This window comes from Entelurus aequoreus, linkage group LG01 (assembly GCF_033978785.1).
Source record: "Entelurus aequoreus isolate RoL-2023_Sb linkage group LG01, RoL_Eaeq_v1.1, whole genome shotgun sequence".
NCBI lineage: Eukaryota > Metazoa > Chordata > Actinopteri > Syngnathiformes > Syngnathidae > Entelurus > Entelurus aequoreus.
Genome location: NC_084731.1, coordinates 51,792,010 through 51,816,414, shown reverse-complemented (window position 1 = coordinate 51,816,414; position 24,405 = coordinate 51,792,010). Strand labels below are relative to the sequence as shown.

Below are 24,405 nucleotides of genomic sequence, written 5' to 3'. Positions count from 1 at the left end.
ATTTTGACAATATAATAGAATGAGAAATGACACAATATGTTACTGCATACGTCAGCAGACTAATTAGGAGTCTTTGTTTGTTTACTTACTACTAAAAGACAAGTTGTCTTGTATGTTCACTATTTTATTTAAGGACAAAATTGTTCTTCGATTGCAATAAGAAACATATGTTTAATGTACCCTAAGATTTTGTGTTAAAATAAAGCCAATAATGAAATTTTTTTGTGGTCCCTTTTATTTAGAAAAGTACCGAAAAGTATCGAAAAGAATCAAAATAAATTTTGGTACCGGTACCGGTTGGTATCGTGACAACCCTAGTTCACTTTAAAACCAAGTTTGTGGGAGGCACCACAGCTTAAGAAAAATAAAGAGAAACATCCTTTCTAAACCCACTAAGCCAACTTTAGTGACGTTTACAGTCAAACATTGATGTTGTGTTCCTGCTGTTCCAAGCATCTGTCAAGGGTGAGTCACTGATCGGAGAGCAAGTGATGCCATCACACTCCTGTAGCTTTGCTAGCTTGTCCCATGTCAGCTTATTAACAGCATTAATCCAGTGAGTGGAAAACGTTTTCTTCTTTACTCGCAGCCACAGAGGGTCACTATGGAATAATAATTGTGTTACCGTTAGACCGCATGTACCTCTGTTTATGTGGGAAGTCACATAAACGCCTAACAACTCCATGCCTTCGCCATACATTTCCTCCGCTTTCTGGCCAAAAAAGAGTCTACACGCCCAACGGGCCCAAAGTGCCGAGGACACTGACGTCTCTGACTATACTCCAGTGCAGTCAGGCGGCCATCTGGGAAACGACCTCCAGTCACGGCTCACTCGCTGAGAGGAAAATCTTCCCCTGCACTTAGCTCAATGAGCTTCAGCCCCAAGAAAAGTGTCAGTCATCACTATTCCGTTCTGGACCAGAACCTGCTGCCTACGAGGATTTTTTTCTAAGAATTAAAATCCTCCAACAGTAATAACTCCTGGAATATGCAAGAAATTCACAGCCCGTGAAAGGTAAAGTCCCATGTGTTTGGCTTTGAGATCATTTCATAGAAATAGGTTCATCATTGACAAATCATACATACTTTTGTTATTTTAGAATGTTAGAAAAGTCCTGATCAAGCAAAATGAGTCAAACAGAGAACAATGGTAGGTATGAACAACACTAAACTATGTATTATTAGCGGTCTAGAATGGACTTATGCTGTATTTAAGTTGAAGTGGAGTGGTAATTGTTTTTGGTGACAGCTACTGGCCACAATATTTCAGTAGGTTAAGCTTATGGCGCAGTAAATTAAATGATGCAGACACGTTTGTTACTAGCTACTTTATAGTACACTTTTCATATTCCTGACTGATGACTTAAGCCCACATAGCTATGCTAGTGTCGCTAACATAAGTATCCCACTCCTTAGTGTAACGTGATTGTATGTGATGTATGGTGTATAATACATTGGGCAAGTGCTTAGTTACAGTGTTTATGTAAAAAGTGGATAAAGTATACTTTGTAAAAAAAAAAAAAATTAAAAGCAGGCTTTGCTACATATCTTAAAATAAAGCTCTACTAAATATCTGTTAGTCACCTACAGTACAGACATGGGACACATGTTAAGTTGTTGTATGTGATAAATGGCATTAAGTTGGACAAGTGCAAAATTACAGTAATTAGGTAAAAAGTGGATAAAATTAACTTTGTAAAAAGAAAACAGGCTTCACTACACATCTCAAAACAGCTCTAAACCAGGCAATACTCAGTCAACTACAGATGTGAGAGCTGTAAAACAAAGCTCTACTAAATATCTGTTAGTCACCTACAGCAGTGGTCCCCAACCACCGGGCCACCGGTCTGTGGACCGATTGGTAACGGGCCGCACAAGAAAAAAAAAAGAATATATATATATATATATATATATATATATATATATATATATATATATATATATATATATATATATATATATATATATATATATATATATATATATATATATAAATATATATATATATATATATATATATATATATATATATATATATATATATATATATATATATATATATATTTATATATATATATATTTATTTATTTATTTATTTATTTATTTCACTAAATCAACATAAAAAACACAATATATACATTATATATCAATATAGATCAATACAGTCTGCAGGGATACAATCCGTAAGCACACATGATTGTATATGTATCCCCCTGTCCCACTCTTTGTCATGTCTGTGTGATCATGTTTTGTTTTGGTTATGTTCGGTTTGGTTTTTGGACTCTATGTGTACTCTTGTTTGTTTTCTTTCCATGACAACCCATTAGTTTTCACCTGTCCATGTCACGCACCTGATTCATTTGGACTCACACACCTGTCATTAATCATGTCGGTATTATTTAAGCTTTCAGTTGCCAGGCAGTCTGTCTGGCGACATTACCTCCTTGACACCCATGCTATCTGTTAACTCTGTTTGACTTCTATGACTTCTGCTACCCACGTTACCCATGCTACCATAGTTCCATGCCAAGTGAGTTTTGTCTATATTCTTGTCACAGTAAGTGTTTATTTGTTTCATGTTCATAGTTTTTTGCCCAAGTGCTAGTTTTTGTTTCATTAGTCAAGTTTGTTTTCCGCTTTTGTGCGCACCTTTAGTGTTGTACCTTTTGTTAGTGTTAAAATAAAATCATGTCTTTACCGGCACGTCTTGTCCACTCCAACCTTCCTTGCAACTCGGGAAAACGAACATCCCATAGACCACGTCCTGACAGAATGTTGCCAGCATCAAAAAGTTTTTCCGCAAGAGGTTTGGACGAGGGAGCGTGGACGGTCCTGCACGCGATGGAAGAGGCATTTAGCTCCGTTTGGTCCGAAGACGTTGGCACGTCGCCCCAGCCGCGGAAGCGACGCCCAAGACGAAGGACGTTTGGGAAGACTTCCGCGAGCGGACGGGTCGCTTCGTTCCCGCAAGCTCCTCCCCCTCCGGGCGGAAACAGGCTACTTCCTGCCCGGCTTCTCCAGGATGACGTCACGCCATCGCCAGAGGATGACATCACAGACACAGATTTTTTTTCCTCAACTCTCTTTTCAGTCAACCGCTCCCAACTAAAGACTCCATGTCAATAACTAAACTTTATCAGAACATGTTTTTGGACATTAGAACAAGTCATGTCAAGCCATCTGATTTTCATGCCACGCCCATGCCAGAAAATGGTTTCTTTTTCTGCACCCACAAAAATCCAAGTGGGAAAAGATGAAAGACATTTTGGACAATTTAGTTTTTGTTTCATTAGTCAAGTTTGTTCTCCGCCTTTGTGCGCGCCTTTAGTTTTGTACCTTTTGTTAGTGTTAAAATAAAATCATGTCTTTACCGGCACGTCTTGTCCACTCCAACCTTCCTTGCAACTCGGGAAAACGAACATCCCATAGACCAGTGGTCCCCAACCGATTGGTACCGGGCCGCACAAGTATTGTTTTTATTTTTATTAAATCATTATTAAAAACACTATATATACATTATATATCAATATAGATCAATACAATCTGCAGGGATACAGTACGTAAGCACACCTGATTGTATTTCTTTATGAAAATTTAAAAAAATAAAATAAATAAATATAAAAAAACATCAGACATTTTGTGTTTGCTTCTTCAACAATACACAGGCAAACTGACTTGTTTGTTACATGCAATGTTCAGTCGTATGATAAGTGAGGTATATGAAAACATGATCTAAATTTGGGCGAAAAATTACTCTTATGAAAAGTACAAACCCCAAAACCAGTGAAGTTGGCACGTTGTGTAAATGGTAAATAAAAACAAAATACAATGATTTGCAAATCCTTTTCAACTTACATTCAATTGAATAGACTGCAAAGACAAGATACTTAACATTCGAACTGGTAAACGTTATTTTTTGCAAGTATTATCTCATTTGGAATTTGATGCCTGCAACATGTTTCAAAAAAGCTGGCACAAGTGGCAAAAAAGACTGAGAAAGTTGAGGAATGCTCATCAAACACTCATTTGGAACATCCCACAGGTGAACAGGCTAATTGGAAACAGGTGGGTGCCATGATTGGGTATAAAACCAGCTTCCATGAAATGCTCAGTCGTTCACAAACAAGGATGGGGCGAGGATCACCACTTTGTGAACAAATGCGTGAACAAATTCTCAAACAGTGTAAGAACAACATTTCTCAACAAGCTATTCTCTACTGCTCGCTAGTGTTACCATGTCTGAGTTATTGTGTAGAAATATGGGGAAATAACTACAAAAGTACACTTTATTCATTAACTGCGTTACAAAAAAGATCAGTTAGAAAAATGCATAATGTTGGATATAGAAAACATACAAACCCTTTATTTATTGAATCAAAAATACTGAAATTCCACGACATAGTGAATTTGCAAACAGCTAAAATTATACACAAAGCAAACTATAACCTGCTACCGAAGAATATACAACAATTCTTCCCAAAAAAAGAGGAGAAATATAATCTTAGAGAAAAATTTAATTTAAAACATTTGTATGCACGTACAACACTTAAGACCTTCAGTATATCAGTATGTGGAATTAAATTATAGAATGGATTAAGCAAAGCAATCAAACAATGTACTAATATGATACACTTCAAGAAACTCTTCAAACTTAGAGTGTTTACAAAGTACAAAGAAGAAGAACCATGATAAACATTCTGAATTTATTTCATCCATCCATTCATTTTCTAAATAATCTTACTCATCTCACCATATGAAATGTAACTTACTCCACCGAGTATCATTTATTTATTTCTATTGTGATTACTTATGGAGTATATTGTGAATAAATTGAGAACAGGAAGTGAACAAAAGTTTTAGCAACTGTTATGTAAAATAAAAGGGGTAGGATTAAATAAGCTCTGCTTCTTCCTACTCTTTTTCGACCATGTTGAAAAGAGAAACTGGAAATTGTGATGTATCATGTTGTATCCTTGCATGTTCGAAATAAACTCAAACTCAACTCAACTCAGGCGGTACTGCATCAAAAAGCGACATCAGTGTGTAAAGGATATCACCACATGGGCTCAGGAACACTTCAGAAAATCACTGTCAGTAACTACAGTTTGTCGCTACATCTGTAGGTGCAAGTTAAAACTCTACTATGCAAAGCGAAAGCCATTTATCAACAACACCCAGAAACGCCGCCGGCTTCGCTGGGCCTGAGCTCATCTAAGATGGACTGATGCAAAGTGGAAAAGTGTTCCGTGGTCTGACGAGTCCACATTTCAAATTGTTTTTGGAAACAGTGGACGTCATGTCCTCCGGAACAAAGAGGAAAAGAACCATCCAGACTGTTATAGGTGCAAAGTTCAAAAGCCAACATCTGTGATGGTATGGGGTTTGTGGCAAAGTACCCCTGGAGTCATTATAAACAGTGGTCCTAGCATTAAACATGCTTGTGACGGAAAACAACAGTGCTTCACATCGAGTGATGCGTTTTTCTATCTGGTGAAAAATAACAATTTGATCAGGCTCATGGCTGCTCATCTCTTTAGAACTACATCAGAACAAAATAGACTCCCTCATACATTGCGCCTCTCAGAACTAAAGTAACGACACTTAGCATGTATCCGCGGCGGACTATGTTTTATTGATGCACTGATTACGTGCAGGATTTCCTGAAGCCCATATTGTTAGTTTAATTATTTAGAGGGCAGCGGGGCCTGCAGTGCATCAGCGCACTCAAGTGGGCCTCAAACTATTCAATAACGCCTCAACACTTCAAAGCAGGGAGCTGGGCCATCAAACGCTGCATGTGCGCACGTCCTCTGCTGCTGCGCTGGCGTGAGAATGCCTCGACCGAGTGAGCGCTCCTGTCAGTTACATGATCTGTAAGGTTGCACACATTCTCATCCTGCAGCTAAGTCAAGCCTTATTAATGTGCTATTAAAGTTTCATCGGTGCTGAGAGATAAATCAGGCAGAAAGTTGTTGCAATACAACACTTCAGTGAAATAATACCGCATTTAAGGACCGCCATCGTTTAGATGTTCAATGAGGGCCACATCGCAGTAATGCCTTTCTTTAGAGGGCCACTTTTTCAAAAATGTATTTAAATTATGCATAAGGGAAATAACCTGTGATTAATCATGATTAATGGAAAAATCCAATGTGACGCATCTGATTGTTTAAAAAGTATCATTTGACAGCACTAATATTATGTATAATCAACTACATATATGTTTGTGTGCGTGTGTGTGTGTGTGTGTGTGTTTGTGTGTGTGCGTGCGTGCGTGCGTGCGTGCGTGCGTGCGTGTGTGTGTTCTTGTATTTCTACTAGAGATATTATTGGCCGATAAATGCTTTAAAATGTAATCTCGGAAATTATCGGTATCGGTTTCAAAATTATCGGTATCGGTTTCAAAAAGTAAAATGTATGACTTTTTAAAACGCCGCTGATGTAGGGAGAAGTACAGAACGCCAAAAAACCTTAAAGGCACTGCCTTTGCGTGCCGACCCAATCACATAATATCTACGGCTTTTCAATTCACACAAGTGAATGCAAGGCATACTTGGTCAACAGCCATACAGGTCACACTGAGGGTAGCCGTATAAACAACTTTAACACTGTTACAAATATGCGCCACACTGTGAACCCACACCAAAAAAGAATGACAAACACATTTTAAGAGAACATCCGCACCGTAACACAACATAAACACAACAGAATAAATACCCAGAATCCCATGCATCCCTAACTCTTCCGGGCTACAATATACACCCCCGCTACCACCAAACCCCGTCGGTTGAGGTGGGCGGGGTTGGGGGGCTTGGGGTTTGGTGGTAGCGGGGGTGTATATTGTAGCCCGTAAGAGTTAGGGCTGCAAGGTGTTCTGGGTATTTGTTCTGTTGTGTTTATGTTGTCTTACGGTGCAGATGTTCTCCCGAAATCTGTTTGTCATTCTTGTTTGGTGTGGGTAAACAGTGTGGCGCATATTTGTAACAGTGATAAAGTTGTTTATACGGCTACCCTCAGTGTGACCTGTATGGCTGTTGACCAAGTATGCCTTGCATTCACTTGTGTGAATTGAAAAGCCGTAGATATTATGTGATTGGGTCGGCACGCAAAGGCACCCTCAGTGTGACCTGTATGGCTGTTGATCAGGTATGTCTTGCAGTCACTTACGTGTGTTTGCAGAAGCTTCATACAACATGTGACTGGGCCGGCACGCTGTTTGTATGGTGAAAAAGCGGACGAGACGACAGGTTGTAGAGGACGTTAAGGGCAGTGCTATCACGGCACGCCCTTAATATTGTTGTGCGGGTGAAAATCGGGACAAATTCAGGAGAATGGATGCCCCAGGAGTTTGTCGGGAGGGGCACTGAAATTCGGGAGTCTCCCGGAAAAATCGGGAGGGTTGGCAAGTATGTTGCTAGGGCGGGATAGCCATTCAAAGAAGGTGAATTCATTAAAAAGTGCTTGTTAGATTTTTTTAAGAAATCTTTTTTTGCGGCCCAGCTTCACCCAATTTCTGCATCCAGTGGCCCCCAGGTAAATTGAGTCTGAGACCTCTGGTTTAATGCATCCAGCGGGGCATCACAACAAGATTAGGCATAATAATGTGTTAATTCCAAGACTGTATATATTGGTATCGGTTGATATCGGAATCGGCAATTAAGAGTTGGACAATATCGGAATATCGGATATCGGCAAAAAAGCCATTATCAGACATGTCTAATTTCTACCCTTCTTGAGACATCAACAAGGAAAAGTGCCTTCCATATGAGGACCGGTGAACAAGTTAGGACATAAATCATGGTCCCAATATGGAAAACCATTGCATCTAATAGAGAATGTCTCATTTACACCCCTGGTGGTGAATTCTATCACAATTAGGGTGGTCCCAAAAAGGTAGGGTTTTTTTCAAATTGACTGTGTGTCGGTTTGAAAAGTGTTCCCCCTCTGGTCAACATATGAAATAACAAGTATGTGTACAAATTTGAAGTGCTCCCCCTCTGGCCAACATATGTAATAACAAGTGTGTGTAAGAAATTGAAATGCGCGCCCCCTTTGGCCAAAATTTATTCAACATTTTTTTTTATAAATATGTATATAGAGACATACTGTAATAACTTGAAGTAAATAATGAAGATTAAAAATCAATTACAAACTAAATATTCAAAGAAAAAAAGATTAACTAAAACCATACCTTTTTTATATTTGCATAGTATGTATATATTATTCCATCCATCCATCCATCTTCCTCCGCTTATCCGAGGTCGGGTCGCGGGGGCAGCAGCTTATGCAGGGAAGCCCAGACTTTCCTCTCCCCAGCCACTTCGTCCAGCTCCTCCCGGGGGATCCCGAGGCATTCCCAGGCCAGCCAGGAGACATAGTCTTCCCAACGTGTCCTGGGTCTTCCCCGTGGCCTCCTACCGGTCGGACGTGCCCTAAACACCTCCCTAGGGAGGCGTTCGGGTGGCATCCTGACCAGATGCCCGAACCACCTCATCTGGCTCCTCTCGATGTGGAGGAGCAGCGGCTTTACTTTGAACTCCCCCCGGATGGCAGAGCTTCTCACCCTATCTCTAAGGGAGAGCCCCGCCACCCGGCGGAGGAAACTCGTTTCGGCCGCTTGTACCCGTGATCTTGTCCTTTCGGTCGTAACCCAAAGCTCATGACCATAGGTGAGGATGGGAACGTAGATCGACCGGTAAATTGAGAGCTTTGCCTTCCGGCTCAGCTCCTTCTTCACCACAACGGATCGATACAGCGTCCGCATTACTGAAGACGCCGCACCGATCCGCCTGTGGATCTCATGATCCACTCTTCCCTCACTCGTGAACAAGACTCCGAGGTACTTGAACTCCTCCACTTGGGGCAGGGTCTCCTCCGCAACCCGGAGATGGCACTCCACCTTTTTCCGGGCGAGAACCATGGATTCGGACTTGGAGGTGCTGATTCTCATCCCAGTCGCTTCACACTCAGCTGCGAACCGATCCAGCGAGAGCTGAAGATCCTGGCCAGATGAAGCCATCAGGACTACATCATCTGCAAAAAGCAAACCTAATCCTGCAGCCACCAAACCGGATCCCCTCAACGCCCTGACTGCGCCTAGAAATTCTGTCCATAAAAGTTATGAACAGAATCGGTGACAAAGGGCAGCCTTGGCGGAGTCCAACCCTCACTGGAAACGTGTCCGACTTACTGCCAGCAATGCGGACCAAACTCTGGCACTGATCATACAGGGAGCGGACCGCCACAATCAGACAGTCCGATACCCCATACTCTCTGAGCACTCCCCACAGGACTTCCCGAGGGACACGGTCAAATGCCTTCTCCAAGTCCACAAAACACATGTAGACTGGTTGGGCAAACTCCCATGCACCCTCAAGGACCCTGCCGAGAGTATAGAGCTGGTCCACAGTTCCACGACCAGGACGAAAACCACACTGTTCCTCCTGAATCCGAGGTTCGACTATCCGGCGTAGCCTCCTCTCCAGCACACCTGAATAGACCTTACCGGGAAGGCTGAGGAGTGTGATCCCACGATAGTTAGAACACACCCTCCGGTTCCCCTTCTTAAAGAGAGGAACCACCACCCCGGTCTGCCAATCCAGAGGTACCGCCCCCGATGTCCACGCGATGCTGCAGAGTCTTGTCAACCAAGACAGCCCCACAGCATCCAGAGCCTCAAGGAACTCCGGGCAGATCTCATCCACCCCCGGGGCCTTGCCACCGAGGACCTTTTTAACTACCTCAGCAACCTCAGCCCCAGAAATAGGAGAACCCACCACAGATTCCCCAGGCACTGCTTCCTCATAGGAAGACGTGTTGGTGGGATTGAGGAGGTCTTCGAAGTATTCCCTCCACCGATCCACAACATCCGCAGTCGAGGTCAGCAGAACACCATCCTCACCGTACACGGTGTTGATAGTGCACTGCTTCCCCTTCCTGAGGCGGCGGATGGTGGTCCAGAATCGCTTCGAAGCCGTCCGGAAGTCGTTTTCCATGGCTTCCCCGAACTCCTCCCATGTCCGAGTTTTTGCCTCAGCGACCGCCGAAGCCGCACACCGCTTGGCCTGTCGGTACCTATCCGCTGCCTCAGGAGTCCTGTGAGCCAAAAGAACCCGATAGGACTCCTTCTTCAGCTTGACGGCATCCCTCACCGCCGGTGTCCACCAACGGGTTCTAGGATTACCGCCACGACAGGCACCAACTACCTTGCGGCCACAGCTCCAATCAGCCGCCTCGACAATAGAGGTGCGGAACATGGTCCATTCGGACTCAATGTCCAGCACCTCCCTCGTGACATGTTCAAAGTTCTTCCGGAGGTGGGAATTGAAACTCTCTCTGACAGGAGACTCTGCCAGACGTTCCCAGCAAACCCTCACAATGCGTTTGGGCCTGCCAGGTCTGTCCGGCATCCTCCCCCACCATCGCAGCCAACTAACCACCAGGTGGTGATCGGTAGAAAGCTCCGCCCCTCTCTTCACCCGAGTGTCCAAAACATGAGGCCGCAAATCCGACGACACAACTACAAAGTCGATCATGGAACTGCGGCCTAGGGTGTCCTGGTGCCAAGTGCACATATGGACACCCTTATGTTTGAACATGGTGTTCGTTATGGACAATCTGTGACGGGCACAAAAGTCCAATAACAAAACAACGCTCGGGTTCAGATCCGGGCAGCCATTCTTCCCAATCACGCTTCTCCAGGTTTCACTGTCACTGCCAACATGAGCGTTGAAGTCACCCAGTAGAACGAGGGAATCACCCGGGGGAGCACTCTCAAGTACTCCCTCGAGTGAATCCAAAAAGGGTGGGTACTCTGAGCTGCAGTTTGGCGCGTAAGCGCAAACCACAGTCAGGACCTGTTCCCCCACCCGAAGGCGGAGGGAAGCTACCCTCTCGTCCACCGGGTTGAACTCCAACATGAAGGCTCTGAGCCGGGGGGCAACAAGAATTGCCACCCCAGCCCGTCGCCTCTCACTGCCGGCAACGCCAGAGTAGAAGAGAGTCCAGCCCCTCTCGAGAGAACTGGTTCCAGAGCCCTTGCTGTGCGTCGAAGTGAGTCCGACTATGTCTAGTCGGAACTTCTCCACCTTGCGCACTAGCTCAAGCTCCTTCCCCCCCAGCGAGGTGACGTTCCACGTCCCAAGAGCTAGCTTCTGTAGCCGAGGATCGGACCGCCAAGTGCCCTGCCTTCGGCTGCCGCCCAGCTCACATTGCACCCGACCTCTATGACCCCTGCTATGGGTGGTGAGCCCATTGGAGGGGGAACCCACGTTGCCTCTTCGAGCTGTGCCAGGCCGGGCCCCATGGGGACAGGCCCTGCCACCAGGCGCTCGCCATCGTGCCCCACCTCCGGGCCTGGCTCCAGAGGGGGGCCCCGGTGACCCGCGTCCGGGCGAGGGAAATCTGGGTCCATAGTTTTTATTTCTCATTGAGGTCTTCGAGCTGCTCTTTGTCTGATCCCTCACCTAGGGTGGTCTCAAAAAAGGAGGGATTTTTCAAATTGACTGTGTGTCGGTTTTAAAAGTGTTCCCCCTCTGGTCAACATATGAAATAACAAGTGTGTGTACCAATTTGAAGTGCTCCCCCTCTGGCCAACATATTTAATAACAAGTGTGTGTAAGAAATTGAAATGTGCCCCCTTTGGCCAAAATGTATTCTAAAAAAATAAAATAAATATTTATATAGAGACATACTGTAATAACTTGAAGTAAATAATGAAGATTAAAAACCAATTACAAACAAAAAATTCACTAAAAGCTTACCTTTTTTATATTTGCATAGTAAGTATATATTATTAATGTTGTAAATACAAATATTTATATATCTAGAAAGGGTGGTCCTAAAGAGGTAGGCGGGGGTCTCAAGAAGGTAACAAATACAATAAATGTGTGTGTGTGTGTGTGTGTGTGTGTGTGTGTGTGTGTGTGTGTGTGTGTGTGTGTGTGTGTGTGTGTGTGTGTGTGTGTGTGTGTGTGTGTGTGTGTGTGTGTGTGTGTGTAATCAACACATTTTTATTACACAATTACACCACGGCATCCCTCCCCATCGGTGAAGAAAGAGTCCTATCGGGCTCTTTTGGCTCATAGGACTCCGGAGGCAGCAGACAGGTACCGACAGGCCAAGCGGTGTGCGGCTTCAGCGGTCGCGGAGGCAAAAACTCGGACATGGGAGGAGTTTGGGGAAGCCATGGAAAACGACTTCCGGACGGCTTCGAAGCGATTCTGCACCACCATCCGCCGCCTCAGGAAGGGGAAGCAATGCAATGTCAACACTGTGTATAGTGGGGATGGTGTTCTGCTGACCTCGACTGCGGATGTTGTGGATCGCTGGAGGGAATACTTCGAAGACCTCCTCAATCCTACCAGCACTTCTTTCTATGAGGAAGCAGTGCCTGGGGAATCTGTGGTGGGCTCTCCTATTTCTGGGGCTGAGGTTGCCGAGGTAGTTAAAAAGCTCCTCGGTGGAAAGCCAGGGGTGGATGAGATCCGCTCAGATGAGATCTGTGGGGCTGTCTTGGTTGACAAGACTCTGCAACATCGCATGGACATCGGGGGCGGTACCTCTGGATTGGCAGACCGGAGTGGTGGTTCCTCTCTTTAAGAAGGGGAACCGGAGGGTGTGTTCCAACTATTGTGGGATCACACTCTTCAGCCGTCCCGGTAAGGTCTATTCAGGTGTACTGGAGAGGAGGCTACGCCGGATAGTCGAACCTCGGATTCAGGAGGAACAGTGTGGTTTTCGTCCTGGTTGTGGAACTGTGGACCAGCCCTATACTCTCGGCAGGGTCCTTGAGGGTGCATGGGAGTTTGCCCAACCAGTCTACATGTGCTTTGTGGACTTGGAGAAGGCATTCGACCGTGTACCCCGGGAAGTCCTGTGGGGAGTGCTCAGAGAGTATGGGGTAACGGACTGTCTTATTGTGGCGGTCCGCTCCCTGTATAATCAGTGTCAAAGCTTGGTCCGCATTGCCGGCAGTATGTCGGACACGTTTCCAGTGAGGGTTGGACTCCGCCAAGGCTGCCCTTTGTCACCGATTCTGTTCATAACATTTATGGACATAATTTCTAGGCGCAGTCAGGGCGTTGAGGGTATCTGGTTTGGTGGCTGCAGGATTAGGTCTCTGCTATTTGCAGATGATGTTGTCCTGATGGCTTCATCTGGCCAAGATTTTCAGCTCTCACTGGATCGGTTCACAGCCAAGTGTGAAGCGACTGGGATAGGAATCAGCACCTCCAAGTCCGAGTCCATGGTTCTCGCCTGGAAAAGGGTGGAGTGCCATCTCCAGGTTGGGGAGGAGATCTTGCCCGAAGTGGAGGAGTTCAAGTACCTCGGAGTCTTGTTCACGAGTGAGGGAAGAGTGGATCGTGAGATCCACAGGCAGATCGGTGCGGCGTCTTCGGTAATGCGGACACTGTATCGATCCGTTGTGGTGAAGAAGGAGCTGAGCCAGAAGGCAAAGCTCTCAATTTACCGGCCGATCTACGTTCCCATCCTCACCTATGGTCATGAGCTTTGGGTCATGACCGAAAGGACAAGATCACGGGTACAAGCGGCCGAAACGAGTTTCCTCCGCCGGGTGGCGGGGCTCTCCCTTAGAGATAGGGTGAGAAGCTCTGCCATGAGAGGAGCTCAAGGTAACGCCGCTGCTCCTCCACATTGAGAGGAGCCAGATGAGATGGTTCAGGCATCTGGTCAGGATGCCACCCGAACGCCTCCCTAGGGAGGTGTTTCGGGCACGTCCGACCGGTAGGAGGCCACGGGGAAGACCCAGGACACGTTGGGAAGACTATCGCTCCCGGCTGGCCTGGGAACGCCTCGGGATCCCCCGGGAGGAGCTGGACGAAGTGGCTGGGGAGAGGGAAGTCTGGGCTTCCCTGCTTAGGCTGCTGCCCCCGCGACCTGACCTCAGATAAGCGGAAAAAGATGGATGGATGGATGGATATATAAAAAAAACTGCAAATATTTCGGTAAAATTGTGGCGACTGAGCTGACAGTTTTATACAGTACATTCTAAAGATTTGGTTTTGTGCAGCGTACGTAAAGAAAGACAGACAATTATGCACATGTGTTATATATACACATCTATATTCATACTGTATATTATTCACTGTAAAAAACGGCCCTCTGAGGGCAGCCATAACTGCGCTGCGGCCCTCAATGAAAACGAGTTTGACACGCCTGATACACTATATTGCCAAAAGCATTGGGCCACCCATCCAAATGATGAGAATCAGGTGTCCTAATCAAGCATTTAGACATGGAGACTGTTTCTACAAACATTTGTGAAAGAATGGGCCGCTCTCAGTGATTTCCAGCGTGGAACTGTCATAGGATGCCACCTGTGCAACAGATCCAGTCGTGAAATTTCCTCGCTCCTAAATATTTAATAATAAAGTTAACTTTATTATAAGAAAAGTGAAGAGTTTGGGAACAACAGCAACACAGCCACCAAGTGGTAGGCCACGTAAACTGACAGAAAGGGGTCAGCGGATGCTGAAGCGCATTATGCAAAGACTTTCTGCACAGTCAATTGCTACAGAGTTCCAAACTTCATGTGACCTTCCAATTAGCCCACGTACAGTACGCAGAGAGCTTCATGGAATGGGTTTCCATGGCCGAGCAGCTGCATCTTAGCCATACATCACCAAGTCCAATGCAAAGCGTGGGATGCAGTGGTGTAAAGCACGTCGTCACTGGACTCTATAGCAGTGGAGACGCCTTCTTTGGACTTATGAATCACGCTTTTCCATCTGGCAATCGACCAGTCTGGGTTTGGAGGTTGCCAGGAGAACGCTACATTTCGGACTGCATTGTGCCGAGTGTGAAATTTGGTGGAGGAGGAATTATGGTGTGGGATTGCTTTACAGGAGTTGGGCTTAGCCCCTTAGTTCCAGTGAAAGGAACTTTCAATGCTCCAGGATACCAAAACATTTTGGACCATTCCATAGGATGGCACTTCAAGTTCATATGTGAGTAGAGGCAGGCGGCTAAATACTTTTGGCAATATAATGTATATATATAATATGATATTTGGCATGATCAGACAACAATAAAGTTTAAAAGATGTGTATTTTTTCTGTCACACTTAAGAGAGCAAATGCATTTAGTCAAAAATTTAAAAAAAAATAGGTAACACACATTTTTACCAGGTTTTTTCAGGCAGCATTAAATGATGTGGCAGCCCAGATCTGGTCCGCAGGCTTTGAGTTTGACACCTATGGTCTAAACTGGAACTATAGGACAAAAAGTCTTCTTGGCTCATTGGTTCCGTCACAAGCTGTCTGAGTTGTGGATTGATTGACTGACGACAGTGATTATTCCGTAATGCTCCTTGCTTTTTGTCCTTTTTAGAAGGCATCGTGAGCAGCAGCAGAGCAAACAGCCAAGATTTCTATTTGCTCAGGTCCTGATCTGGGATTCGAGCTGCTTTTGAAACATCCTGTCACAGCAGACTTGCTGTAAGTTAGTACAAGAATAAGTACCACATATCCGGAGATTTTGATATGGCTTTACATGCTGATAAGGTGTCAAGTTCAGACCTGCAAATGTTTCCAAGGAAATATTGTGTACTTCTTTGCTGGGCCCTTTTATTCCCGTGCATTTGAACCTCAATTTATGAACCCCTCATTGTACAAACTTTTTGATTTATAAACCCGAGACTGAATAAAATATGCTTTGTCTTGTGTGATTTTAGCTTATTTTTTAACAGCATTTTCAAGTTTTGAGCGCTGGAATGAGTCCAAAGACAGCAATGGACAAGCAACGTGCAGTTTGAAACATTCAAGCAGTATTCACAGTGTTGTCGACACTGCCTCTCCCTCTCTTCTGCTACAGGCAAACAAGATTAACTGATAAGGTCAAGTATATTTGACTTTTTATTTACTAATCATTGTAGTGACCTGGCTGTTAAGGAGTTTTGTGATTTCAAACTGTGAGTGCGCCACAGAGTAATGACAGTGTGTGTGCGTGTAGGCAGGGGGGCTGCATACGAGGCCAGTTCATCTAATTGTTGTTGTTTTGACTTTGTTGTTAAATAGAAAGTCGTTACTTCGACTTTTGCAGTTTTCCAAAATCTATTTATCATGGTTCCTCTCTGATTTGCGATCGTTTTTCAATTGAAAATAAAAAATAAAAATGTTTTCATTTTAATTATATTATTTTAAAACATTTTATTATGTCTCACAATATCATTGCTTTGTCTCTATTTTTTTTTTCTTTTTGATCCTTTAAATCAATATTACGTTTTGTTTTGTTGTTTGTTTTCGGGCTAAAATGTATGTAATAAGAGAATATTTACATTTAAAGGGCCTGTTTGCAATTTGTTAAAAGTTTTTTAAACCAAAAAAAGTATTACAAGAAAATTACGGGCTAGCTTATTTTACCATTAGTTGTTTAACATGATATTCTGTATTTTCTGAACCATAGGGTGTTGTTTACTTGAGTCATATTGCAGTCTACATGTATCTCTTATGTGTGACTGCCATCATATTGCAGTCTACACATATCTCTTATGTGTTACTGCCATCTACTGGTCACACTTATCATTTAACCATGTACCAAATAACATAGCTTTGAGGTCGGTAAGCACAACCAAAATGATTCCGTACATTAGGCACACCGGGTTATAAGGCGCACTGTCGAGTTTTGAGAAAATGAAAGGATTTTAAGTGCGCCTTATAGTGCGAAAAATATAGTACATATTTTTAAATTACTATATTTTTCAAAAATTATAATGAAATTATATGAAAATGCTCGTCAGTTTGAGGAATTTGTCTGACATTCATGCTTGTCACTGAAGTCTGTTGTTTTATTGTCACCGTGGTTATGTACTTTGTGTAAAAAAATAAAAAATATTTGTTTCTCTGTAATTTATGATTATTGTGTTACAATGGAGTTTACTGTAATAGGTTTTAAAAATGAGATAAAATCAAGTCATTGACTCAACATCAAACAACGTCAATAATAATTTGACCAGTCAACTAATCAAAAAAACAATCACTGACTAGTCCACTATCAAAATAATTGTTAATTGCAGTTAGGGCTGCAACTAGCATGAGTTGGATGAAGAGTAGAAGGTATCTTCAGCAGCGATGTGACCCCAAGATGCAGCAGTTGAGATGGACGGGAGATGGTGAGAAAAATACTAAGAAAAATAAACTACTAAACAAAAGAAACAGAAAAACAGAAGAAGAAAAAAACAAAGAAAGCGAATGCTAAAGAAAAGCACAAGTCATGGAACTTTTTTGACCAAGTATTAGCATTAATATGTGACAAGAAAAACAGCAATGAACCGACGCTGTCTGACAGACTCCTTCTAAATAGGAGCCAGATTGGCAACCAGGCTCATGTGAGCCAGCCAGGTAGCAGGTGTGCATAGAAGGAAGTGAAAATAACAAAATGAGGGCACAGGACAGGAACTAAAATAGCACACACCAGGAACAAGTAAACATGAGGGTAAAACAGTCACCACGACGTTACAACAACGTTTAATGGATTAAATCAAGAAGAAAAAAATGTGATTTATAGCATGTTGCTTTGATTAATCGTCTAATGAGTGTAAGTAATAAAAAAATATTAAATGGATTGCACAGAACTTTAAATAAGCAGACATAGTTTCTGCATGGCGGCTGCATTAAAGAGCAAATGAGAGCGGCGGTGTGTGGGTGCTGTGATGTGTGTGGTGGCGAACAGCAGGGTGGATTTTTTTCGCTCAAATTTTTATTAGATACATATGTCAAAAGTGCAATTTCATTTGCATTTATTAGAAAAAAGAATGAAGGCAGAAAATGTTTTTTTATTTCAAATATTTCCCCTAAAATATGCATTGAGACTTTTAGGTGTGTTTTATCCGATATTTTTGATTAATGGAACAAATTGATCAACAGATTACTCGATTACTAAAATAAGGTGTAACTCAAGCACAGAAAGCGTGCAGACACACACACACCCCACACACACACACACACCACACACACACACACACACACACACACACACACACACACACACACACACACACACACACACACACACACACACACACACACACACACACACACACACACACACACACACACACACACACACACACACACTAACGGTCCAAGAGAAGCAACTAAAAATTTTGAGTCATGTTGTTGTTATGATATAAAATACAATTAATGATAGTAGCCACATTTAGCTCAATGGTAATCATGAGCTGGCCACACACAAAACTAATGTGTGTTACGTTCAGTGTTCGGAATAACGACGTTATATGATAATGGCTTTACTAACGTTGTTACTATTACTAGTGATGAGTCATCTAATTAATCACTTTTACTTACGTTATAACGCCGTTAGCGAGGATTTTGATGTAACGTGGCATGCTACTTATGATGTGGTTGTATGTCAACATGACAGAGTCAGAGGCGCAGCAAGTTCAATGCAGGAAGTACATTTTTACTAATAAAAGTAACAATTAGCCCCACACTAAAATGAACTTGATATCAAATAGGATGAGGTAACATCACACAGCAAACACACAACATGTAAGTACGCACACACGTACACACTACTACTACGTGGGAATAATGAGCAACAAACCAACGATTGAAGTGACAAACTTGCAATTCTAAAATAGCCCATTTGTGGACAAGGACAAAAAAGACAGCCGCCATGGAAGCACATTCAATCTCCTTATTCAAGAGTACTAAAACAATCCAGTGAAAAGATTCAACAGAACTGCCGTCACTGCCGGCAAACTGAGTCTGAAATAACAAACACAGCTGAGCTAATCCTGCTCTGTCTGGGCGCTGACGTCAAATGCCATTTTGCAACAGGCACCGCCTTTTAAAAGCACACACACACACACACACACACACACACACACACACACACACACAGCACACACACACACACACACACACACACACACACACACACACACACACACACACACACACACACACTCTGGTCTCATGAAACATCTCAACTGCATTTGTTTGATATTTGGACCTATTTGGAACCGTGATCGCAGGGCACCTGCTGATTGGGCTGGGCATTGCCCTGGTGTATCGGCAAATTTGGCAGCCACTCAAGGAGCCAAAAGGCCCGATGGCAGCGATCCTTTTTCTGTCTCCCTGTAATGTTTGTCTGATCTTGAATGGGATTGTGCTAAAAATGTCAATTTCCCCTCGGGGATTAATAAAGTACTTCTGATTCTGATTCTGATATTTGAAGGTAGTAATTAACTACATTTAATAAAGACTAATTATGTTAGTAATTCTATTACTTTTTGGCAAAGTAATGAGTTACTGTAATTAATCAATTTCTTAAAGTAATTGTCCAAACACTGGTTACGTATGGGTGTAGTTTCCATCTTTATGTGCTAAACGCTTGCAACACTTTGCAAAGGTAGCGCCCCTTAGGCATCCTCTTAGATGTTGGCAAACAGCCCCTGTGAGAGAGCGCTGTGGTTTTCACTATTATTTTTCATCTAAAAACGACAGTTAATAATTACACATTACTAAAATTAGATGAGGGGAGGGAGGGTCAGCAAGTGTCATTCATGAAGCTCGCCTTCCACCAACGTGATCTGCGCAGGAAACAATAATTAAGATCTATTCAAATTCAGGTCATGTCAGGAGATGAGCCAGTTAAATTATGCAAGAAGTTCTTTCCAGGAGGCGTTTGAAGTTTCCTTTTAGTCATGTTTTGACCGCCATGTCTTGTTTCGGGGCACGCTTAGAAGCTCCCTTCCTGTCTTGCTGATACATTTCAAAGTGCGGAGCAGCCAATGATACGCGCTTCAACTATCAGCCCACATTACACTGTAAAAAAATTATATATATATATATCAAAGGCTGACAAGAAGCGTGAACAATGCAGGCATCCTAAAGCTCCGGTCTACAGTCTACACTGCTTTTGTGTCTCATTAAAGCCACATTTGACTTGAAACATGCTTCATTAAGCACGGCGTGTGTATTGATCCCAAGTGACGCACCTCCACTATATTAAGAGCAGCAAGATTGAATGGAGAGTTGCTGCTCTATAAATATGTAACAATAAATTAAACAATAGGTGTCGTCAAGAAAGTGTCGTTAATAATCTCCAGGGACCAAACAACACTTAGAGGGGAAAAATCCAATAATGAGAGACAATAAAGGTTGTCTCACGGAAGAGATGTTAATCATTGACTTAGAAAAACACACATGGCTGACATTGATTACATACAGCACACAATGAGTTCCCAAATTTTAAACGTACAAAACCCAAAACCAGTGAAGTTGGCACGTTGTGTAATTCGTAAATAAAAACAGAATACAATGATTTGCAAATCCTTTCCAACTTATATTCCATTGAATAGACTGCAAAGACAAGATATTTTATGTTCGAACTGAGAAACTAATAGTTTTTTTGCAAATAATCATTAACTTAGAATTTAATGGCAGCAACACATTGCAAAAAAGTTGGCACAAGGGCATTTTTACCACTGTGTTACATGGCCTTTCCTTTTAACAACACTCAGTAAACGTTTGGGAACTGAGGAGACCAATTTTTGAAGCTTTTCAGGTGGAATTATTTCCCATTCTTGCTTGATGTACAGCTTAAGTTGTTCAACAGTCCGGGGTCTCCGTTGTGGTATTTTAGACTTCATAATGCGCCACACATTTTCAATGGGAGACAGGTCTGGACTACAGGCAGGCCAGTCTAGTACCCGCACTCTTTTACTACGAAGCCACACTGTTGTAACACATGGCTTGTCATAGTCTTGCTAAAATAAGCAGGGGCGTCCTTGATAACGTTGCTTGGATGGCAACATATGTTGCTCCAAAACCTGTATGTACCTTTCAGCATTAATGGTGCCTTCACAGATGTGTAAGTTACCCAGGCCTTGGGCACTAATACACCCCCATACCATCACAGATGCTGGCTTTTGAACTTTGCGCCTATAACAATCCAGGTGGTTCTTTTACTCTTTGGTCCGGAGGACACGACGTCCACAGTTTCCAAAAACAATTTGAAATGTGGACTCGTCAGACCACAGAACACTTTTACACTTTGCATCAGTCCATCTTAGATAAGCTCGGGCCCAGCGAAGCCTGGAGCGTTTCTGGGTGTTTTTGATAAATGGCTTTTGCTTTGCATAGTAGAGTTTTAACTTGCACTTACAGATGTTGCGACAAACTGTAGTTACTGACAGTGGTTTCCTGAAGTGTTCTTGAGCCCATGTGGTGATATCCTTTACACACTGATGTCGCTTTTTGATGCAGTACCGCCTGAGGGATCGAAGGTCCGTAATATCATCGCTTACGTGCAGTGATTTCTCCTGATTCTCTGAACCTTTTGATGATATTACGGACCGTAGATGGTGAAATCCCTAAATTCCTTGCAATAGCTGGTTGAGAAATGTTGATTTGATGAGCATTCCTCAACTTTCCCAGTCTTTTTTGCCACTTGTGCCAGCTTTTTTGAAACATGTTGCAGGCCTCAATATCCAAATGAGCTAATATTTGCAAAAAATAACAATGTTTTCCAGTTTGAACGTTAAGTATCTTGTCTTTGCATTCTATTCAATTGAATATAGGTTGAAAAGGATTTGCAAATCATTGTATTCTGTTTTTATTTACCATTTACCTAACGTGCCAACTTCACTGGTTTTGGGGTTAGTAGATGAAAATATTTCTCTTCCAAGTGGATTCTTTTTTTTTCATTACTTCTTTTTGCTGAGGCTGAAAATTACAGATAAAAATCTCCAACATGGCACTGGAAGCAACGTCACATTTCAACACAAAGATTTACAACCTCTGGATGCAAACTGAAAGGAAACTTTGCTTGAATTTTTGTACACAAATGATTGTATTAATACAATAATTTAATGAACAATCAATAATCCCCCTAATCCAGGGCAAGGCAATTATTTTGCTTCGGGGAGCCAAATTTAGAGAAAAAAATGTGTCTGGGGGCCGGTATATCTATTTTTAGGAACACTAATACAAAACTTCACAATAATGTCTCATTGAATGTTAAAAACGTTATGACAGACCTCTCCATCGATATATTTTACAATCAAGCGAAACGCAACAAAAATGCAACAAACACAGCGAAATATGAACGTGAAGGGTAAAAACTAAACCCACCTACAATCTGATACACTTGATATATCACTAAGCTTTAGAACTTTGTTGTAAAAATCTCCTTCCGCGTCTGTCCCTGACACCCGCATTTCAGGCTGGCCGCTCTGGAAACACTGTGTGGAAACGCTCCCCACCCACACTGCTTGGTGCCTCGTCTGAGCTGCTGTGACTTAGATTACTTTAGTAACTAATTAGATTACCATAGTAACTAATTAGATTACCATAGTAACTAGTATATCATGCAAAAGCGCAGATTCCAACCATTGAAATACTTTATATAGTTCAAGATTTACGGTCATTAGAAAACATCACTGCACATCATAATGGCAGCTACAGTTTCCATCTTAAAGATCTAAAAAAAATTTTTGGGAATATCCGGTGGGCCAAATTGAAAAGCTTAACGTGTGGCTCCCGGGCCTTAATTTGTTTCCCTAATCCCAAAATGAAGGATAATTGTACTCCTTCAAAACATGGCTATGCAAATGTTGTGCATTCCCTTACATGCCTTTTTACAGCCAGGTGAGGATGCTCTTCTGCCAGCTTTGTTAGTGTCATTAGAATATTTACAAATAAAAGTGTATTGTGATGTATTAGGGGTGGTGTAAAAAATCAATTCACATTTGAATTGTGATTTTTATTCATTATAATTACATTTTTTCAAGAATTTATTTTTTAAAAAAATGTTTTTGACCATCCCCACCCTTATGTTATACAGCAGCCAAAAGGGTTGTTTTTGTAACCTGTAACTTGTTTTGAAAATGTTTTATAGAGCAAATAATATGTTGCGAGAATCAGTTTGAATTGATTGTGAATCGGATCGTCATCCCAAGAATTGAGAATCAAACTAAATCTTGAGTTGTTGTAAAATTAATATCCCTACTATTTATAATAATATTTCTCAAAATACGATGATTTTAAGCTTCTGATATGATAATTTGTCTTTGACAACACTGATTGCACTCCTAATCATTACACCCAACAACCACTTCATTAGGTACAAATGTGCAAAATAATGACCTTCTGACCTTCCTTGATTGACTATGTGAAAAATCTATCCATCCATTTTCTGTCCCTCTCAGGGTCACAGAAGTGCTGGAACCTGCCCCAGCTGCATTCGGGCAGGAGGCAAGGTACACCCTAGACAAGTCGCCACCTCATCGCAGTATGTGAAAAATAACCAATAAAAAAATACTGTAGTACTTACACTGTAAAAATACAAAGTTGATAGATTTTTGGGTAAAAAAAAAAACCTGGCAGCTCAGTCACCACAATTTTACAGTAAATAAAAAAGTGGTAGCGTTTTTTTCACGTACAGCAATGCACAGTAAAACAACGACTGTACATTTTACGGTAAAAAAAAAAAAAACTTTCTTGCTGTGAGCAGGAGCGCGAACCACTGCATCACCGTGATGCCTATTAGCATTATATAGCCTTAAATTAATATTACCTTTATAAATAACAGTGGAAAAAGTGGGAAAAAAACACTGTCAATTAAATGGTAAAATGTGTTGTATTTGTAGCATTTACAATGTAAAGCAATTTGTAGATTTTCCAGTAAAAAGGAAGCCCAGTCGCCAGGATTTTTCTGAAAAAATAAAAGTGATACCGTTTTTTTTTATTTCCAGTAATGCATTGTAGAAACAACAGTCGTAGATTTTGGGGTGAAAAAAAAAAAAAAACTGTTAAAAAATAGTGGTATTTACATTCATTTGGGGTAAAAACACTGTACATTTTACAGTAAAATTAGCAGTATTTGTAGCATTTACACTGTGAAAATAATTTGTAAATTTTACGGTACAAAACGGTCAAATAAGTGGCAAGAATTTTACTGTCGAAATAAAAGTGGTACTGTTTTACCATTTACAGTACAGTAATGCACTGTAAAAACAACAATCATAGATTTTACGTTAAAAAAAAAACTCGCAAAAAACTGGCAGCTCAGTTGCTAAAATGTTATCGGAAAAATAACAGCGGCAGCGTTTATAAATTTACAATACTTTTGTGTACACCAGTAAATTTTACGATAAAATTCTGGCAACTGTGCTTTTTTTTACCATACTATCTAAAGATCATTTTTGTTTTACAGTATTTAATGAGATGGGAGTCTCTCTTTTAGAAACGCCAAACCATCATTTTAAAAGATGTGTCGTTCAATAAGTCAAACTAGTTAAGATTCAACAGCGCCTCTGCTGGTTGTAGTCCAGTAGTAAACTCCATTTTGCCTCAATTGCTTCAAGACACGATTCATCAGCGATCCTTTTCACTACACGTTAAATTCATAAGCAAA

At 42.1% G+C, this 24,405-nt stretch overlaps 1 protein-coding gene across 3 annotated transcripts in view; it reads right to left on the bottom strand.

Annotated features, from left to right (window-relative positions):
- Positions 1-24,405, bottom strand: part of LOC133631475 (potassium voltage-gated channel subfamily B member 1-like) — a 102,245-nt gene that overhangs the window by 65,840 nt on the left and 12,000 nt on the right. Inside the window, exon 3 of one of the 3 annotated variants that reach the window (XM_062023906.1) lies at positions 19,486-19,576. The exons of the other annotated variants lie outside the window; for them this stretch is intronic. Coding sequence (XP_061879890.1) covers positions 19,544-19,576 — 33 coding nt within the window. The 3' untranslated portion in view covers positions 19,486-19,543. Of the gene's footprint in view, positions 1-19,485; positions 19,577-24,405 lie in introns of those variants that run through there. 3 annotated transcript variants of the gene reach the window in all.